General features: G+C 38.1%; 1 protein-coding gene across 13 annotated transcripts in view; it reads right to left on the minus strand.

Moving 5' to 3' along the window:
• The window catches only part of RYR2 (ryanodine receptor 2), an 820,811-nt gene that overhangs the window by 344,165 nt on the left and 459,309 nt on the right, over window positions 1–17,337 (minus strand). For all 13 annotated transcript variants that reach the window (XR_015157121.1, XR_015157120.1, XR_015157122.1 and 10 more), the window contains exons 20-24: window positions 16,435–16,676; window positions 12,002–12,194; window positions 10,698–10,914; window positions 8,879–8,983; window positions 2,580–2,683 (exon numbers count right to left, since the gene is read on the minus strand). Coding sequence is in view for 10 of the 13 variants with exons in the window: in XM_086382784.1 (XP_086238910.1) it covers window positions 2,580–2,683; window positions 8,879–8,983; window positions 10,698–10,914; window positions 12,002–12,194; window positions 16,435–16,676 (861 nt within the window). In the remaining 3 variants the exon portion in view is untranslated. The remainder of the gene's footprint in view (window positions 1–2,579; window positions 2,684–8,878; window positions 8,984–10,697; window positions 10,915–12,001; window positions 12,195–16,434; window positions 16,677–17,337) is intronic.

Below are 17,337 nucleotides of genomic sequence, written 5' to 3' on the forward strand. Positions count from 1 at the left end.
ACTCCTCAGGATTTAATGAGTAAAGTTGCTAATCTCCCCCATAGTTTATATAAAAAAGAAAAAACATCTAAACTCTATAGAGTGCTTATAGACATGATGGTACTAGAGGCTTTATCAGTTGGGTGTCATTTAGTCTTTTTACTACAATTTCATGAAGTAGATATACTAATATCCTCGTTTTAAACTGATGCTATTAATAGAAAGTCTAAGGTTCAGAGATACTAAGATTCCCTCTGGAGAAGCAAGTCCTTAAATCCTAACCATCCAATCATCTAGATTCCTTGTTCTTACCCAGTCTGTTCTAGTGCCTGTAACTAACCAAGTGAATAAAAGAAACACAGAAAGTACTATACTTTCTTTAAACTACTGAAATTGGGCATAGTTTGAATTTTGGATAATAAGAGCTCTATTTTAAATTTTAAAGAAACAAGTGAAATGAGTTCATCATAACACCATGTAAATATTAAGAATGAGTTCTTGCAAAGGTTTATTAGCATTCACCATAGGCAACAGCACCATGTGTGCAGTCTTATGATTAATCAAACCAGCCACCAGGAACTGAAAGGAACGAGACTGAGTTATGTGTAGCAGTCAAAGGCTCAACATGCCAAATGTGAATATGCAGACTTCTACATTACAAGTTACCCAGGATTTGCCTAACTGGCTTAGCTGTCAATTGTTAAAATTACAGGGAAGGTACCACAAATTTAATGAAATTATCTTAGGCCATGAACTTTCAATAAAAGCATTTTGTTTTAAGAGATGGATAAATAACGGGCTGTCATGAATTACCAAGCTAAATGTACAAGCCTCACATCAAGATCACAGAGGAAGACAGGAGATGCGAAAAGGAGGTACACGGGTCTCAGTGATGTGTTCTGTGGTCCTCATTACAGAAAAGCTTCGTCATTAGTTACCTGTAGTGGTTTCTACATTTACTTGATTTGTATTCATATATTCCTTTCCCTTTTAAGTTACTAGTAGAGCCTAAACTCCAGAGAAGCCAATGACACCCCACTTCAGTACTCTTGCCTGGAAAATCCCATGAACGGAGGAGCCTGGTAGGCTGCAGTCCATGGGTCGCAAAAAGTCAGACATGACTGAGCAACTTCACTTTCACTTTTCACTTTCATGCATTGAAGAAGGAAATGGCAACCCACTCCAGTGTTCTTGCCTGGAGAATCCCAGGCATGGGGGAGCCTGGTGGGCTACCATCTATGGGATCGCACAGAGTCGGACACGACTGAAGCGACTTAGCAGCAGCAGAGCCTAAACTCAAGGCCCTATTTACTTATTTATTTTCATAATGAAAATCACTACATCATCTTTGCAGATATATACCTGGACTGGAGTCGTAGAACTTGAAACAGTGTTTATGTTCTAGATCTTTGGTAAAATACTTTCAATAGAAATAGCTCTTTTCACTTAACAGAACTGAAACAAAACAAAAATAGGAAAAAAAGTATTGTTTCATTCCTAACATAAGCAGGTATTAGGATAAGTGATCTACTGGAACAAATCCAGTTCTTCAAGTCCAACAAGGATAGAAAAGCACAAAACTATATACTCAGTAGGAGAAGGCAATGGCACCCCACTCCAGTACTCTTGCCTGGAAAATCCCATGGACAGAGGAGCCTGATAGGCTGCAGTCCATGGGGTTGCTAAGAGTCAGACATGACTGAGTGACTTCACTTTCACTTTTCACTTTCATGCACTGGAGAAGGAAATGGCAACCCACTCCAGCGTTCTTGCCTGGAGAATCCCAGGGACGGCAGAGCCTGGTGGGCTGCTGTCTCTGGGGTCGCACAGAGTTAGACACGACTGAAGCGACTTAGCAGCAGCATATACTTAGTAAGTACTTCGTAAGTACTTGCTATTTGACAACTGTCTAACCATTACTGAGTTAGTGAAAGGATCCCATTTTCTGATCATGTATCAGCAAGTCTTATAGTGAAAAACAGTTCTAGGTGGGAAGCTAGAGAAACTGGACCCCTGTTCTAGCACTAACTGTCAAGGCATTTGACAACTCCATGAGAATCCTCAGCTGTGACATCACTGGTAAATCTGAAATAATAACACACAGCCCAGGGTGTTATTAGGAAGATTAACCCAATATCTGTAAGTGAAAAGAAAAAGCTCTAAATAAATACATATAATAATCAGTATAAAGTAGCACATGGTATTACTACTAACACTAATAGTGCATGTCATTATTCAAAGCTCAACGCAATACCTTAAGTGGTATAAAAATTCTGAAACAGTCGTTTTCATATCTTCGCTTATCTTGTCACACACCAGTAACAATTTATGACTGACAATCTCGGAAGTACTGAATACAATGGCAAAATCCTTATATTCCCAAATACCCACAAACATCCATAGAGTACCCTTTAGGAAACACAGAGAGCACAAAATCATGAAGTAACATGCTCAATGCCTAGTCCAAAAAATACTGATTGAATCCACCAATGCATTATGAAAAAAATCTAACTGGAGCTAAAATAAATTAAACTGTAACATCGACACCTTGTTTCCTTCAGGGAATACAGAGAGGAAAATGAGAAATTTAAGAAACTCACTTCAGGGTCTCAAGTGACATCTGTAAATTGTAATTGCGTTCCTGTTCAGGCAGCTTGGAGAACTCCACCAGACACGGGTGCTGTCTCTTATTGTCATCTCTAACCTGAAACAGAACAGGAAATCAGCATATAACAGTTTCAAAGATCATATACTAGTGATGGTTATCCCATTGCATGGAGGAACGTGAAGTGGGAAGCAAGAAGGGAAACTGAGACCCTCATCCCAGCAAGGCTGCCTCTGTCATCCCTCAGGCATGGCTAATGCTCAAGGTCAGTGGTAAACCTGGCATTGTCTGGGCTACCTCACATCTTCTCCTTGCCACCATTCCCAGTCAGTCCCAGCTTCACGTCTGCTCTGCCCTGAAACCTCCATGCCCGCTCTCACAGCAACTTACAGCCTTTGCTTCAACCTTACTTTCTCAATGCAGCTTGTCCTGCCCACCTTCCTAATCTGCCAATCTGCTACTCATCCTATTTTTTTTTTCCATAACAGTTACCACTGGCTAACAGATTAGGGTCTTATTTATGGGATTGTCTGTCTTCCTGCAACTGCAAGAATGAAAGACCAAAGGAATAGGGACTGGCCTCTTTTGTTCTTTAATAATGTATTCTCAGCACCAAGAACATGCCTGGCATATGGCAGGCAAGCAACAAATGCTTTGTAAACTGAAAGGAACTCTAGGTAAGAAGGTGTAGTAATAACTCAGTTGTTACTGTTACATGTTTAGATACAGATTAGAGACATCAATTAACATCATGACTGATTGATACAAACTCTTGGTGGTGGTTCCTTCCAGCTGTTCATTTCATCCCATGTAAGTTACTTCTGCTCTCACAAGTCACTCCAGTGCCTTACCAAAGCCAGGTAATATCCCACAGATACTTTTCATTTTAATCCTTGAAAGTGCGAGCAATCAGAATAAACTAAATTCAAGATTTTGGGACTGAATTAATGCGAAAGATGTTCCATATCCTTGCATTAGTAATTAGATTTTTGTCTTCTTAGAGGCCTAAATTACACAAGCATTACTGCTGTGGTGACACCTCAATCACAGCCATATGCTCTCAGGGAACAAATTACTCCCTGCGAATAATTACCAGGTTTTATAAATGCCACAGAAAAAGTAGGAAAACACGAGCAAGAATTTTTTTTAAAGTATTCAGGAGCTGACAAGTTAAAAACAAGATAGTTATTCTTTTCTTTCTTGATCATTGCGAATGAACAGGACTTAAGAGCACATAGCTTATTTACTTAAGGGTGTAAGTGAGGAAATGAAGCCATGAGTTACAAAACCAAACACTAAATGCTAAATATAAAGGTAAAAATGAATGTGCCCAAGTTCAAAGACAATTTACTCTCTATCTATATAATTTCCACTTACTCTCTACACCACAGAGTAACTGTCCCCATCATCCTCTTGGGTGCCCAAGCTAAAACAAGAAATCTATCCAGATTTCCTTCCTTCTCTTAACCACTTCCCATACTTGAACTTCAAAACAGCTGCAGTCATCTCTCTCCATTCCTCCTGCCAGCACACAACTGGGAGCCTCACCACCTCTCACCTGAGTCTGCTCCCCGACCTTTTTCCTGCCTCCAGGCTCACTGCTCTTTCACAGGAACAGCAGAGCTCAGATCAAGTCTTTACCACCCTCTGGAAGCTTTCCCTGATTTCACCAGGAGAGCTGTAAATATCTCTCACTTACAGTTAGCTTACCCATCATAGTTCTTAGCTTGTAATTGTGTGTGTGTCTATTACTCAGCTAAACCAGAAGCTCTTTAAAAAGGCAAACTCACTAAAACAAGGTCTTTTCAATCTGAGGACCACAGTACCAAATACAAGGTCAGGCAAATAGTATGCAAACGGGACAGATGAAGGCTTGAATGGATCTGCCTGATGTTTTTCCATAAAATAGAGCTCCCAATCAAAAAGCGGGAAAAAGACCTAAACAGACACTTCTCCAAGGAAGATATCCAGATGGCTAACAAACACATGAAAAGCTCAATATCGCTCATTATTCGCAAAATATAAATCAAAACTACAATGAGATATCACCTCATACTGGTCAGAATGGCCATTACCAAAAAGTCTACAAACAATAAATGCTGGAGAGGGTGTGGAGAAAAGGGAAGGCTCCTGCACTGTGGGTGGGAATGTAAATTGCTACAGCCACTATGGAAGACGCTATGGAGATTCCTTTTAAAAACTAGGAATAAAACCACATATGACCCAGCAATCCCACTCCTAGGCATATACCCTGAGGAAACCAAAATTGAAAAAGACACATTCATCCCACTGTTCACTGCAGCACTGTTTACAATAGCTAGAACATGGAAACAACCTAGATGTTCATCAACAGATGAATGGATAAAGAAGTTGTAGTATATATACACAATGGAATATTACTCAGCCATAAAAAGGAACACATTTGAGTCAATTCTGATGAGGTGGATGAACCTAGAACTTATTATACAGAGTGAGGTAAGTGAGAAAGAGAAAGATAAATATTGTATTCTAATGCACATATATGGAATCTAGAAAAATGGTTCTGAAGAATTTATTTACAGGAAAGCAATGGAGAAACACACATAGAGAATAGAATTATGGACATGGGGAGGGGAGGAGAGAGTGAGATGTATGGAAAGAGTAACATGGAAACTTACATTATCATATGTAAAATAGATAGCCAACGAGAATTTGCTGTATGGCTCAGGAAACTCAAACAGGGGCCGGGTATCAACCTAGAGGGGTGGGATGGGGAGGGAGGTTCAAAAGGGAGGGGATATATGTATACCTATGGCTGATTCATTTTGAGGTTTGACAGAAAACAACAAAATTCTGTAAAGCAATTACCCTTCAATAAAAAAAAATTAATTAATTAAAAAAAAATAGATGCTCCAGTGAAATACACCCCAAAGACATTTAAAGAAACTAATTTCTTTGCAAAAAATAAAAACAAAAATCCATAATTTATTCAAGAGTTCAAATTACTCCAAAGAAAGACACAGTTGCTATACAATGGAATATTAAAAAGGAACCCGTTTGAGTCGGTTATAATGAGGTGCATGAATCTATAGCCTATTGTACAGAGTGAAGTCAGTCAGAAAGACGAATATTGTATATTAATGCATATATATGGCATCTAGAAAGACGGTACTGATGAAGCGATTTGCAGGGCAGCAGTGGAGACGCAGACACAGAGAACAGACTTGTGGACATGGGGCAGGGGGGAATGAGAGCACGGGATGAACGGAGAGGGCAGCATGGAAACAGATCACTCCCACATGCAAAACAGCAATGGGAATTCACTGTATGATTCAGGGAGCTCAAACAGGTGCTTTGTGACAATCTGGAGGGGTGGGATGGAGTAGGAAGGAGGGTCAAGAGGGAGGGGACATATGTATACCTATGGCTGAATCATGTTGCTGTATGGCAGAAAGCAATATAATATTGTAAATCAATTATCCTTCAATTAAAAATTACTAAATTAAAAAATAAAAGGTTACTGACAGACAGGAAAAAATAACAACAAAAAACATGGACCTGCACTCCTTAAATGGATGAGTTGTATAACATGTGAATTACATCTCAATAAAGCTTCTAAAATATTAACTCAGAGAAAAACTGGAACACACCATTTAAAATGTTAAAGAATTTATGGAATTGGTCTCAGTAAGATGTGTACCTAAGTCTAGAATAACAGAGATGATAAAGTCAGGGATCAAAGACACTGATCCGAAAAGAGTTTTAGGAGAGCCCGAATCAAAGAAGACACAAGGTCAATTATGAGATGGAAGGACAATGTGAAACCTCTTCACATGTCAGTCTTAGACTCTCCTAAATTACTGATCTGACAGGACACTTGTGGTTGTGCTTGCCCAGAGTAAGACCTAAGACAAAAACCATTTCATTCTTTCAGCAAGTATTTGGTCTATTCCCTGTCCCAGGAAAGGTGCCAGGTGCCAGCACCACAGCAACAGACTAAGTGCTTAATCTCCCCACTGGAGGCATGTAAAACCCGATGTTGCTGTCATCAGTCTCAGACCAGGTAAAGCGTAACTGGCCACAGTCAGTTTGGCTCAGAAGCCCTGTGCTCCCTTTCAGCATCTGCAAACTAGTAGCAATAAAGGTATGGTGTGGAAATGAACTGAATTTAATTGCAAGAATAGATAATAATGAGACCTTATATTTCCTCTTTTTTTTAGAAGAAGAAACATAAGGAAGTTCATTGTAGAATGCAATCATTTAGGCAACCTATAGAAGCTTGCAATAGAAATCATCTGTTTTGAGTGTAAACCTATTAAACAATTCCTGTTACTATGCTTTTTTTTGGCAGGGGGGAAGTTATTTGTTTGCATGAGATCTTTTTAAATCCTAGCCTGTAATTATCTTTCTCTGAATTTTGTCTGTAATTCAAATCTTTCCCTATCTCGAATCTTGTGGTAAATTTTGTCTGTAATTCCTCTGCCAATTGACTAGGAATACTTTTACAATATCTCACCTCTTACTGACTTTAATTAATGATAAATATCTTATTTAACACTCATTCACTTCCTCAATTTTTAAAAGTCAAAGAATATTGCATAAAATCACATACTTAATAAGGTACTTTAAGTGCTTGCTGATTTGACAACTGTCTAATTATCATTGCGGAGAAGGCAATGGCACCCCACTCCAGTACTCTTGCCAGGAAAATCCCATGGGCGGAGGAGCCCGGTAGGCTGCAGTCCATGGGGTCTCGAGGAGTCGGACACGACTGAGCAACTTCACTTTCACTTTTCACTTTCATGCATTGGAGAAGGAAATGGCAACCCACTCCAGTGTTCTTGCCTGGAGAATCCCAGGGATGGGGGAGCCTGGTGGGCTGCCGTCTATGGGGTTGCACAGGGTTGGACATGACTGAAGTGACTTAGCATAGCATAACTATCATTGAATTAATGAAAGCATCACATTTTCTGATCATGCATCAGCAAGTCTTATAGTGAAAAACAGTTCTAGACTAGAAGCTAGAGAAGTTGGATCCTAGTTCCAGCACAGTAACTAGCTGTCAAGGCATTTGAATCATTGGCAGTGGCATCACTGGTAAGCCCTATAACACATAGCCCAGGGTGCTATTAGGAAGATTACCCCAATACCTGTAAGTGAAAAGACAAAGCTCTAAATATATAAACATACGAATTAGTATAAAGTAGCATGGTATTCCCTGGTGGCTCAGTGGTAAAAAATTTGCCTTCAATGCAGGAAACACGAGTTTGATCCCTGGGTCAGGAAGAGCCCCTGGAGAAGGAAATGGCATCCCGCTCCAGTATTCTTGCCTGGGAAATCCTATGGACAAAGGAGCCTGGCTGGCTACAAGTTCGTGGGGTCGTAAAGAATCAGACGTGACTTAGCAACTAATCAACAACAAGCATGGTGTTACTACTAACACTAATAATAAATGTCATTATTCAAAGCTTAATGCAATAAATTATGACTGGACTGAATACACTCATTTCTATATTCAGTCAAATATAAGTGTTATAAACTTTGGGATAGTTGGAGTACTGATATCATAAAAGTGAAAGCACTGCCAGAGTCCTGCTAAAAAAAGGTGTATAATACACTGGTATTACATGAGACCTGGAGAAGGAAATGGCAGCCCACTCCAGTATTCTTGCCTGGAAAATCCCATGGACGGCAAAGCCTGATAGGCTACCGTCCATGGGGTCGCAGAGTCGGACACGACTGAGTGACTTCACTTATTACATGAGAAGTCGTTTTGGTTTTACCTAAATTTTATTGATAAACTATAAACTAAGTTCTCTAAACAATAATCATTTGGAAACATATGCAATGATTCTTTCTCAGCCTGTCTTCCACTTATGAAACCAACTATGAACCTCTGCCCTGAGAACTTATACTACTAAATACAACTGGGACTAAAAGAAATATCAGAGGAGGAGAGTAAATTAACTTCTTTCCTTCCAGTTTCAGTTTTCACTTTCAGTTTCAATGAAATATCTTCCTAATTCCCTAGAAATCAATGCCTATTGTCTGTATATGTTAACTTTGATTTAAAAAATGTAACTTTCAACCTGAATATTAATAACTTTTGAATTGTCTAGGCAACTAAGCCATCCTTCAATGACCCCACCACTAACGTCATTCCCTCTCATAAAGAAAAACGGCACACAAAATAAAGCTTAGGGTGAAAAAACTCAATCAGATCAATTTATGTCATCATACAGCAGGATGAGTGAGAAGTAATATTTTCAGAAAGATATATAACAGAATCTGAGAACAAATTTCAAAATTACGTACCGGACCATACTGCCAGCCAAGTTCAATTTTATTCATCACCCAGAGCTCATGGATATTCTCTGCCAGTTTTTCTCGTATCCTCTCCAGGTGGGGAGGCAACACAATCTAAAATTTAAAAAAGAGAAAAAGAAAACACACATCAGAAACAAATGCAAGAAAATGCAATGTTAACTGTTCTTACTGTGAACTGAACTAAATAAAATCGTCTCCTCAGCCATTAAAATGTAATCATATAACTAGGTTCCAGATAATCCATTCTAAATTTATAAAACCAGGTATCTACATAATTATTAGGTAAATTTGGGGACTTTAGGGACAAAATTTAGAAAGAAAGAAAACAGAGTACTACTCAGGACAGCCATCATTAAAAAAAAAAAGTCAATGGATATGGGATAATCACTGGAATACGCATTATTTAAAAAAAGAAATCACTCAAGACTTCTTAAACCAACCTGGCCAGCATTCACAGGCTAGGAGGAAGGCAATTCAGTGTCCAAAATATAATCCACTGAGTTTAGAAATATCTGATGGCAATGATTTATATCGTCCCTTAACTCTTACTTTGAGTGGTTTCTAAATATAAGCCTCAGGGGGAAAAATCTGAACATGTTTCCACTAAAAAGGGGAAGTTTAATGGCCTCTTCATAAAGAACACAAATGACTTTCAAGGTGAGGGGTTGGCTGTGCATGTCTGGTGATGCACAGACATTGCCCCACAGTCAGTCCCTCATAAGAGATAGCAGGCAACTGCCTACAATATCCATGGATGGGGTGGAGTTTCCATGGGGAGCAGACCAGCATTGCCTCCTTCCCTTAGAAACAAGAGATTATCCAGGTCTCAGGAAATCCTAATGCCAGTGATACCATGGAATCCCACTGTCTGTTCCAGTCCATTTCCATCCTCCAATCATGTTTATTGCTCAACTCTGAAGGCACCATATCCACTCTGCCTTGTTCCAGCCATGGCAACACAAACTGAATGTGAGCCATGAACAAAGTATGCTTATGTTATACATCATATAAAAAGCTGGCAGGGAGAGATAGGAAATACGTTTCAAGGCATTAAACCAGAGAGGCATCTGAGGCCTGCTCTTAATTCTATATCAGACTTCAGAAGCAATGCCTCTGATCTTTGAAAGTTAATGAACAAACTATGAATATCTAACCAACTGGACTGAAGTTACTTCACCATCAAAATAAAATAATATTTAATTCAGTGTCAGTGTCAGGATAATTTCACATCTATGCAAGAGAAGAGCATGAATAATGGCTAACATTGCTTGGGTGCCTATTTGCAAAGTATGGTGCCAATATGTTCTTTATTATACATTGAACATACTCTTAGCATTCCAGTCAATGAGATGAGTAATTTTTTCAAGTCTCAGAGCATGCACTGGATCCAAGACATTTTGACTCTAGAGTTTATGATCTGAATCCCTACCTGAGATAAAAGTCAGTTAAATCACTTTAAAGTGCCAACTGTATATAGAAAAGAAGAAGAAATTTAAAATTCTACTACTACCTTAGGTAAAAAAACACTCTAAAATTAGTAAGCATTGACTTAGGTTGCGGTCCAATTGTACATTATAAAATCAATTTAGTGACTTAAAAACACTTTAAAAAAAAAAAACAGACTCAAAATGAGTAAATGGACATGGTAAAGGTAAGCATTATTTTATGAAACTTGCTTCACTTATACATATAAAGTGTATTACTGTGAAATGCATTCCTACAGGTTGCAGTCCAAGGAGTCTGAAACCCACTGCATGTAGGAATGGCTGCAATTCAAACGTTGCCATCACAGCTGATGATCTGGTACCTGGCTGGTGTCCACTGGGATTGGTGTGAAGGCAGCTTGTGTCAGGGAAACCGTGGGGCCCAGGAGGTCCCTCGTGTAAGTCCTTTCTTGCTTGTACTCTCGGCTGTGCTCCACTTTCAACTTCTCTTTTGGCAGCACAGCTTCATAACAAGGAGCATACCCAGGTGGAGGAAGGAATTTAAATTCTCCATGTCTCCCCCCAAGCAGAAAGCGTACTCTAAAAAGGATGCATGTCAGGGTAAGTTATATCTCTGGCATACAGAAAAGTTTCGTAATCAACAAAATTCAAGGAATAAAGTCTTAGTATAAAATTCACTTTATCAGAAGTCACATCTTTTCCCCTAAGAACCATCATAAAGTCAGTAACTGAGAGATTAAGAGCCTCTAATCATAAAAGTAAAACCTGATTAAATTATGTTAATTGCTCAGCAAAAACTTATCACTCTCTGGAGAAATAATAAAAGTACATACACCATATTCCTATGTGAATGAAATACCTGTCTGTAGTATTTGGTCATTTAATACCGCAAGGTGCCCAAATAACCAACAGAGAAAGACAGACTTGATCTAAATACCTATATACCAATACTTAAAATTACAGGGCTGGATGAGATCTGATAAAAAGAAAAAAGTCACCTTGTAGCACTCAACTTCCCTGTGAAATTCCTTAGGGGAACTCATATGACACTTCCTGATACTGAATTATCATTTTAATTACTCTTTCCATCTGGTAGTAGCAAAAAAGCAAAGGGTTAGAGAAAACCACCTTGACCCAGCTGATCATAAGCAGATTATTTACAAGTATAACAAGTAGAGGGTGACAAGGAAAGGCGTCATCTTGACCTGATCACCCAAAAACGTATCATTTCTGTAGAAATGAGAGGATTTGGAGTAATAGAATGAGAAGAAAAATGAATGAAAATAAATATGAAAAAATTAGTGACATTTTTAATTCAACATTGTGTATTTACCCTTAGTAAAGAAAAAAGTAAACTTAAGTGGACTGGAAATATTTCTGGATGCTGGATAGAGTAAGATATATTAGACTGAGTTATTTAAATGGCCGGATATATGGACAAAACACTCAGCCTCCTGAGATTCCCCTCTTGAATTAATCTTATCTCCAACCTTCAAGGAACAGGTTGCTTGTTACTTCAAGGAACATTTTGCTACAGGGCAGAAATGCCCTGTAGATGGATGCCCAGGAGAGCAGGTTAGTAAAGCGAGCGTGATGGCAGTGCAGAGTCTTCTGTGAAAGAATGGGAAATGAGAAAGCAAACAGACCAAAAAACAGCGATACTAACTTGATTCCTGCAGAGAAACTGACAACTGGAAAGAAGAGGCCATCAATGTTGAAATTCTCAAACATGCCTTGAACAGGTTGTCCATTAATTCGGAAGGAGATGCTTGGGGCACTTAGATCTAGACAGCAACTGATGACATCATCAGTTCTCAAGAGATGCTGGTTTGGTGAGCTGACCGTCCGGGCAATACAACCTGTGGGGAAATACATTTAAGGAGGATGATGTCTTTTTATCTCAGAGAAAATCATCGTCAGAGATTAAGTCAAAGATTTGAATAGGCAGTGACAATGAATAGTACTGTACTACAATAAATCTTGAATACATATTCACGTTATATGTCAGATCTTTAATCAAAAAAATGTTGCTTTCTTTAGGAGCAATGCTACTTTTATTGTAAAATGGACCTTCTGATATGCAGAAAATTTTGCATGCAGATGGACGGCATTTGATACAGATATCATCTTAGAGTTGATAACATAATGATGTCAGGGGAAAACCTCTAGGAAAAGACTTGAAGTCAAATACCTACTTTACCATCAGCAAATTACTTAACCTCTATAAGCCTTGATTTCTTGTAAACCAAATGCCATTGCTTTGCAGAGTTGTTATGATAATTAAATTAATGTTATACAAGAACAGAGTCTCAGACATGGAAGGTATTCACTTCAGTCCCCCATCTCAAAGATTAAATTTCCTTTATTTTATAAAATAAAAACATAAAAGGATACAGAAGAAAACAGAAAATATGATCATCTGTGCATTGTTTGTTGAGAGACAATATACATCAATTGGTTTGTTTCTGTTCTATAATTTATTTCCTACAAGACCTTGGTTGGCTTCTTAAGTAGGAAACAGCAGGATACACACTGAGGCATGAAAATGATACTGGATAAATGTCATTTCTTGCCCTGGCCAACCTATGATCTACACTCACTCTTGACTGTATCAGAACTTCTTGGCCTATGAGTCCTGTGGGCAAACTGGAAAACAAGAAGATAAGATTCTCCCAAACACACATGCTCACAAATCTGAACATACAGTATTTTTCAATTTGAGCAAAGACAAAAATAGATTTGATGATGCCAGCTTTGAATTTTTTATAACACCTATTTAAAATTTCTAGCATGTCCAGATTTTTATCAACAATATGTTCAAATGCCAATAGTAGGGCAGATCTACATTATAAAATATGTAGATTTTTAATTTTACCGATATTCAAATTTGCAAGTGGTAAATTCATTATGAAGTGGTCCCTCTAGAATTTCCTAGATATAATAAAGGGAATTGTTTAAGAAAATCATGCAAAAAGCAACAGAACTCACAAAGGTCTGTATTTCTGTCTGTATCAAGATGTGTAGCTGATAATGTGGTTATACAGATATTTGTTGCTATTTACTCATTAAGTCATGTCCGACTCATTTGCGAGCCCACAGACTATAGTCACCAAGCTCCTCTGTCCATGGGATTTCCCAGGCAAGAATACTAGAGTGGGTAGACATTTCCCCTCCAGGTAATCTTCCCAGGGTTACCTGGTAGATTCTTTACCACTGAGCCACCTGGGAAGCAGTCAACAAATATTTACTATAATCCAAGTATTCTGTTCAGTCTGAGGAATGAATATGCTAAAACTAATGACTGTCTAAAAGTCCCCATGGTAAACTGTTTTGTAATGCCTGAAACAATTAGGTTAGAAAGAAAAGATCACTAGCAACCAAATTAGCCCATGGTTTCAGTGGCACTGACACTGCTGAATCTGCTAGAAGCATTCTCAGGTTGCATTTATGACTTAATAGGTGTATCAAATCAATATGAGAACTGCATTCCTATTTCCAACATTAGCCAGAAAGGAAGATGGCAGTGGGCTTTTCATAGGTCCTATAAGAGAATCCTTACCTTTCTTTCCTGTACTATTCTCTGACATTCCTTCATTCTGTTATACCTAAATTCTTCAAAAGCACCGAGATTTTTTTCACACTATTGACCCTAACATACAGAAGATGTGGATGCTGGAAACAGAATCATTATTCCCCGAAGAGGAACACAGCAATGCCGTGCAAAGTTTAGGGTGGGAAGAAGAAATGAAAACAGATACCAAAATTTTTGCTGATGAACCAAACTCTGGTACCAAGGAACAACTCTACTCTCCAATCACAAAAAGCTGGTTTTTTTTTTTCCCCCCAGAAATCACAGATCCTTAATACTTTAAATTCTACCTTAAATATTAGAAAGAAAAGGAATAGGAGAGTGAACCTGAGAAGATTATGTGACTTAAAATGAATTTAACCATGGTAACTCAGTCAGAAGCCAATTAATTTAGATCTGCCTTTATTGATCATGAATCTAAAATTAACAAGCGATCCCAGGAGCTTAAGAGAACACAGCTATCAACTACAGGCATGGTAGAGCACATATTTTCTTGCCATTTGGAAAAATAGTCAAGTATGTTCTCTTGATATAAATTCAAGTTTCAAGATGATTTTCTCCTGAAATTCCACAAACTATCCTCCTTTCTGTGATAGATTCACTGAATATTTTTGTTGCTCCTATCATTCTATTTAACAGATACTTAGTCATAAAAGGCATATTGGACACAGTCCAATTCCGGAAGCTCTGGGTTCTTCCCACGTATTGATAGAAAAAGCTTCAAACTAAATGCAAACTTCACCATTTAGTGAAGTGACATTATATGGCTGAAATTAGATGCAATGCAGCATTAAAAGAAAAAGAAAAAAAACAGAGTAGTGTTTTGTTTTCCCCTAAATTCTATGTAATGGGAAAACAAGTGAACCTGTTTCATTCATCCACCTGAAGACGCATTTTGTGTGCAGTGATGTGTGAAGGTACAGAGAGAGGATGACATCTAAAGGATAATAGTTGAAATGTATTATAAAACAGACATTAATTCTATTTATGTTTTTCAGGTCTTCCGAAATTAGGGCTCTTTGCCTTTTCGGTCAGTAGAAAAATTTTCGAACGAGCATTGTGACTCTTTCTGACCACCACAGTACACAGTGTATATAAGATGTAGCACATTGTAGCCTAGGCCCCAACAGCTTAGACAAAATATCCAAAATACAGCTTCATCTCTTCCAGGCTACTGAGCTGTTGGCACTGAATAAAGGGAAGATTTAGTAAACATTACTGTTCAACACAAATATAGAGTGCTTTCATTTATAAACCCCCTTACCACAGACTCAGGCTTTAATTAAATTTAAATTAAAATACCTTTTCATAATTTATGATTTATACAGCATTAATAAATGAATATCATTTGATTTGCCCATAAGAGGTAAAGTTCAACTTTTTGTAATGTAAGAAACCTCTGCATATTTTCCGTAGGTTGTGTGTGCTCAGTCCAACTCTGTGATCCCATGGACTGTAATCCACCAGCTCCTCTGTTTTCCAGGCAAGAATACTAGAGCAGGTTGCCATTTCCTACTCAGGTGACCTTCCCAACCAAGGGATCGAATGTGCATCTCCCGATTCTCCTGTGTTGGTAACAGTCTTTACCACTAGTGCCACCCGGGAGACCCCTTCTATAGGTTAAATGTGTTATAAAACCAGTTTGGATTCATTCTAAATGCAGCTTTATGAATATAAGCATAAGTCTGCAGGACGCTTGGGGCTGGTGCACTGGGACGACCCAGAGGGATGGTATGGGGAGGGAGGAGGGGAGAGGGTTCAGGATGGGGAACACATGTATACCTGTGGCGGATTCATTTCGATGTTTGGCAAAACCAATACAATATTGTAAAGTTTAAAAATAAAATAAAATTAAAAAAATAATTAAAAGCTAAACTTTTAAACAGAGCCAATGAAAATAAATCTTTTTAATAAATCAGAAAACAGTATATTTTTATATATTACTAATTTTTAATATATGTCCAATCATTAAAGCTTAGGGTTGTTAGCTAGTGAAATGAGCTATACATTTATTTTTGACAGCTCCACACTTCTGAAACAACACATCATTTGATTTTGGACTGTTTCTTCATAATACATTTAATAAATTACCCATTCCTGACATTAAACTATCAACCAAGAGATGAAACTTAGTCTTTTTATTATGATTATTGTCCAGGATTTTTTTTTTTTTTGGTTCCTGTTTATACTGGAAGCTAAAGCTTTGCACGTACCAACTAAAGCAAGTAGGAAACATTTAAGTTTTTGCATTCAATTAGTGAATCAGAATGCCACTTCTGATATATATCATTCATACACAATGAAGTCTTTTGGAGAGGTACTATAATTGTAAGAGTCTTCTTTTTCCTCTAGTGAAATTTTGCTTTTGACTTACCACTTTCATCATTTTAGTGCTGCATTTTTAAAATCAAAGTATCTGACATGAGCAACACAAATAGGTTATGGAAATGTACAGAAAGGGCAAAAGATTTCCTTCGAGAACACTGTGAAGGAAAATGGATGGTACTTACCTGACCAGAGGTGAAGGCCATCAAATCCGTAGGAGAAGAGGTCATCTCCGACACCATTTCCACCCCACTCTTCACCCCCTCCAGGGTAGGGTGAGTACCCCTCTGTGGAAGCCCAGCCCACTCGCAGGTGAGTGGCTTCAGCAGTCACGAATGGCTCAGTGTGGTCCACCATCAACTCATAATACCACTTCTTATACTGTGCAGATCCTTCACTGACACCCAGAAAAATATTGGGTCTCATGCTTTGAAGAGATGGGAACAGTATATGAGAAAATCCAAATAAATCTTTCATTGTCTCAATTTATTACATCATGCTATCCTGAATTAGTCCTGCTTTTCAAAGATACATTCCATTGACCAAGAAGTTTGTTTGGGTTTCCAAAACATTGTACAGAAAAACCCTATTGATTTTTTTGGGCAACCCAATGTTTCCTTAAGTGCAAGAAATTATTGAAACAATCACTGAAGTCTACTGTAACAGCCAAACTTACAGTTAATGTTCAGTGACTTATGTTTGCTTTGGGGAAAATTTGGCTACATCACTCAACAGTCCACTACATTTTTTCTTAACTGTTCTTCAACCTATTTTCATATCATAAATCATATTTAAGGGGAGACACTCAGGATAGCATCAGGCCCCAGAATTAATGGGGTTATTATTAATCCAGGACATAGAGACATTTTCCTAAGCTAAGCTTTGTGTCATACAAGGTTTGAGGCTGACGCAAGTCATAGCCTTAGTGAAGGAACCAAAGTGACTAATCATCTTTGTTATTCTCTACGTCTCGCTGTGAAGAGTCTCTAGTTAGTTGTATTTTAATTGCAATTTATGAAGAGATCCTAACCCTAAATTAACACTAGGGATTAGAAAAAGTCTCGGGAATGCCACTCATTAACAACAGG

This window comes from Bos grunniens, chromosome 28, assembly GCF_055505025.1.
Source record: "Bos grunniens cultivar Pamir isolate PY7600 chromosome 28, Bosgru_T2T1.0, whole genome shotgun sequence".
Taxonomy (NCBI): domain Eukaryota; kingdom Metazoa; phylum Chordata; class Mammalia; order Artiodactyla; family Bovidae; genus Bos; species Bos grunniens.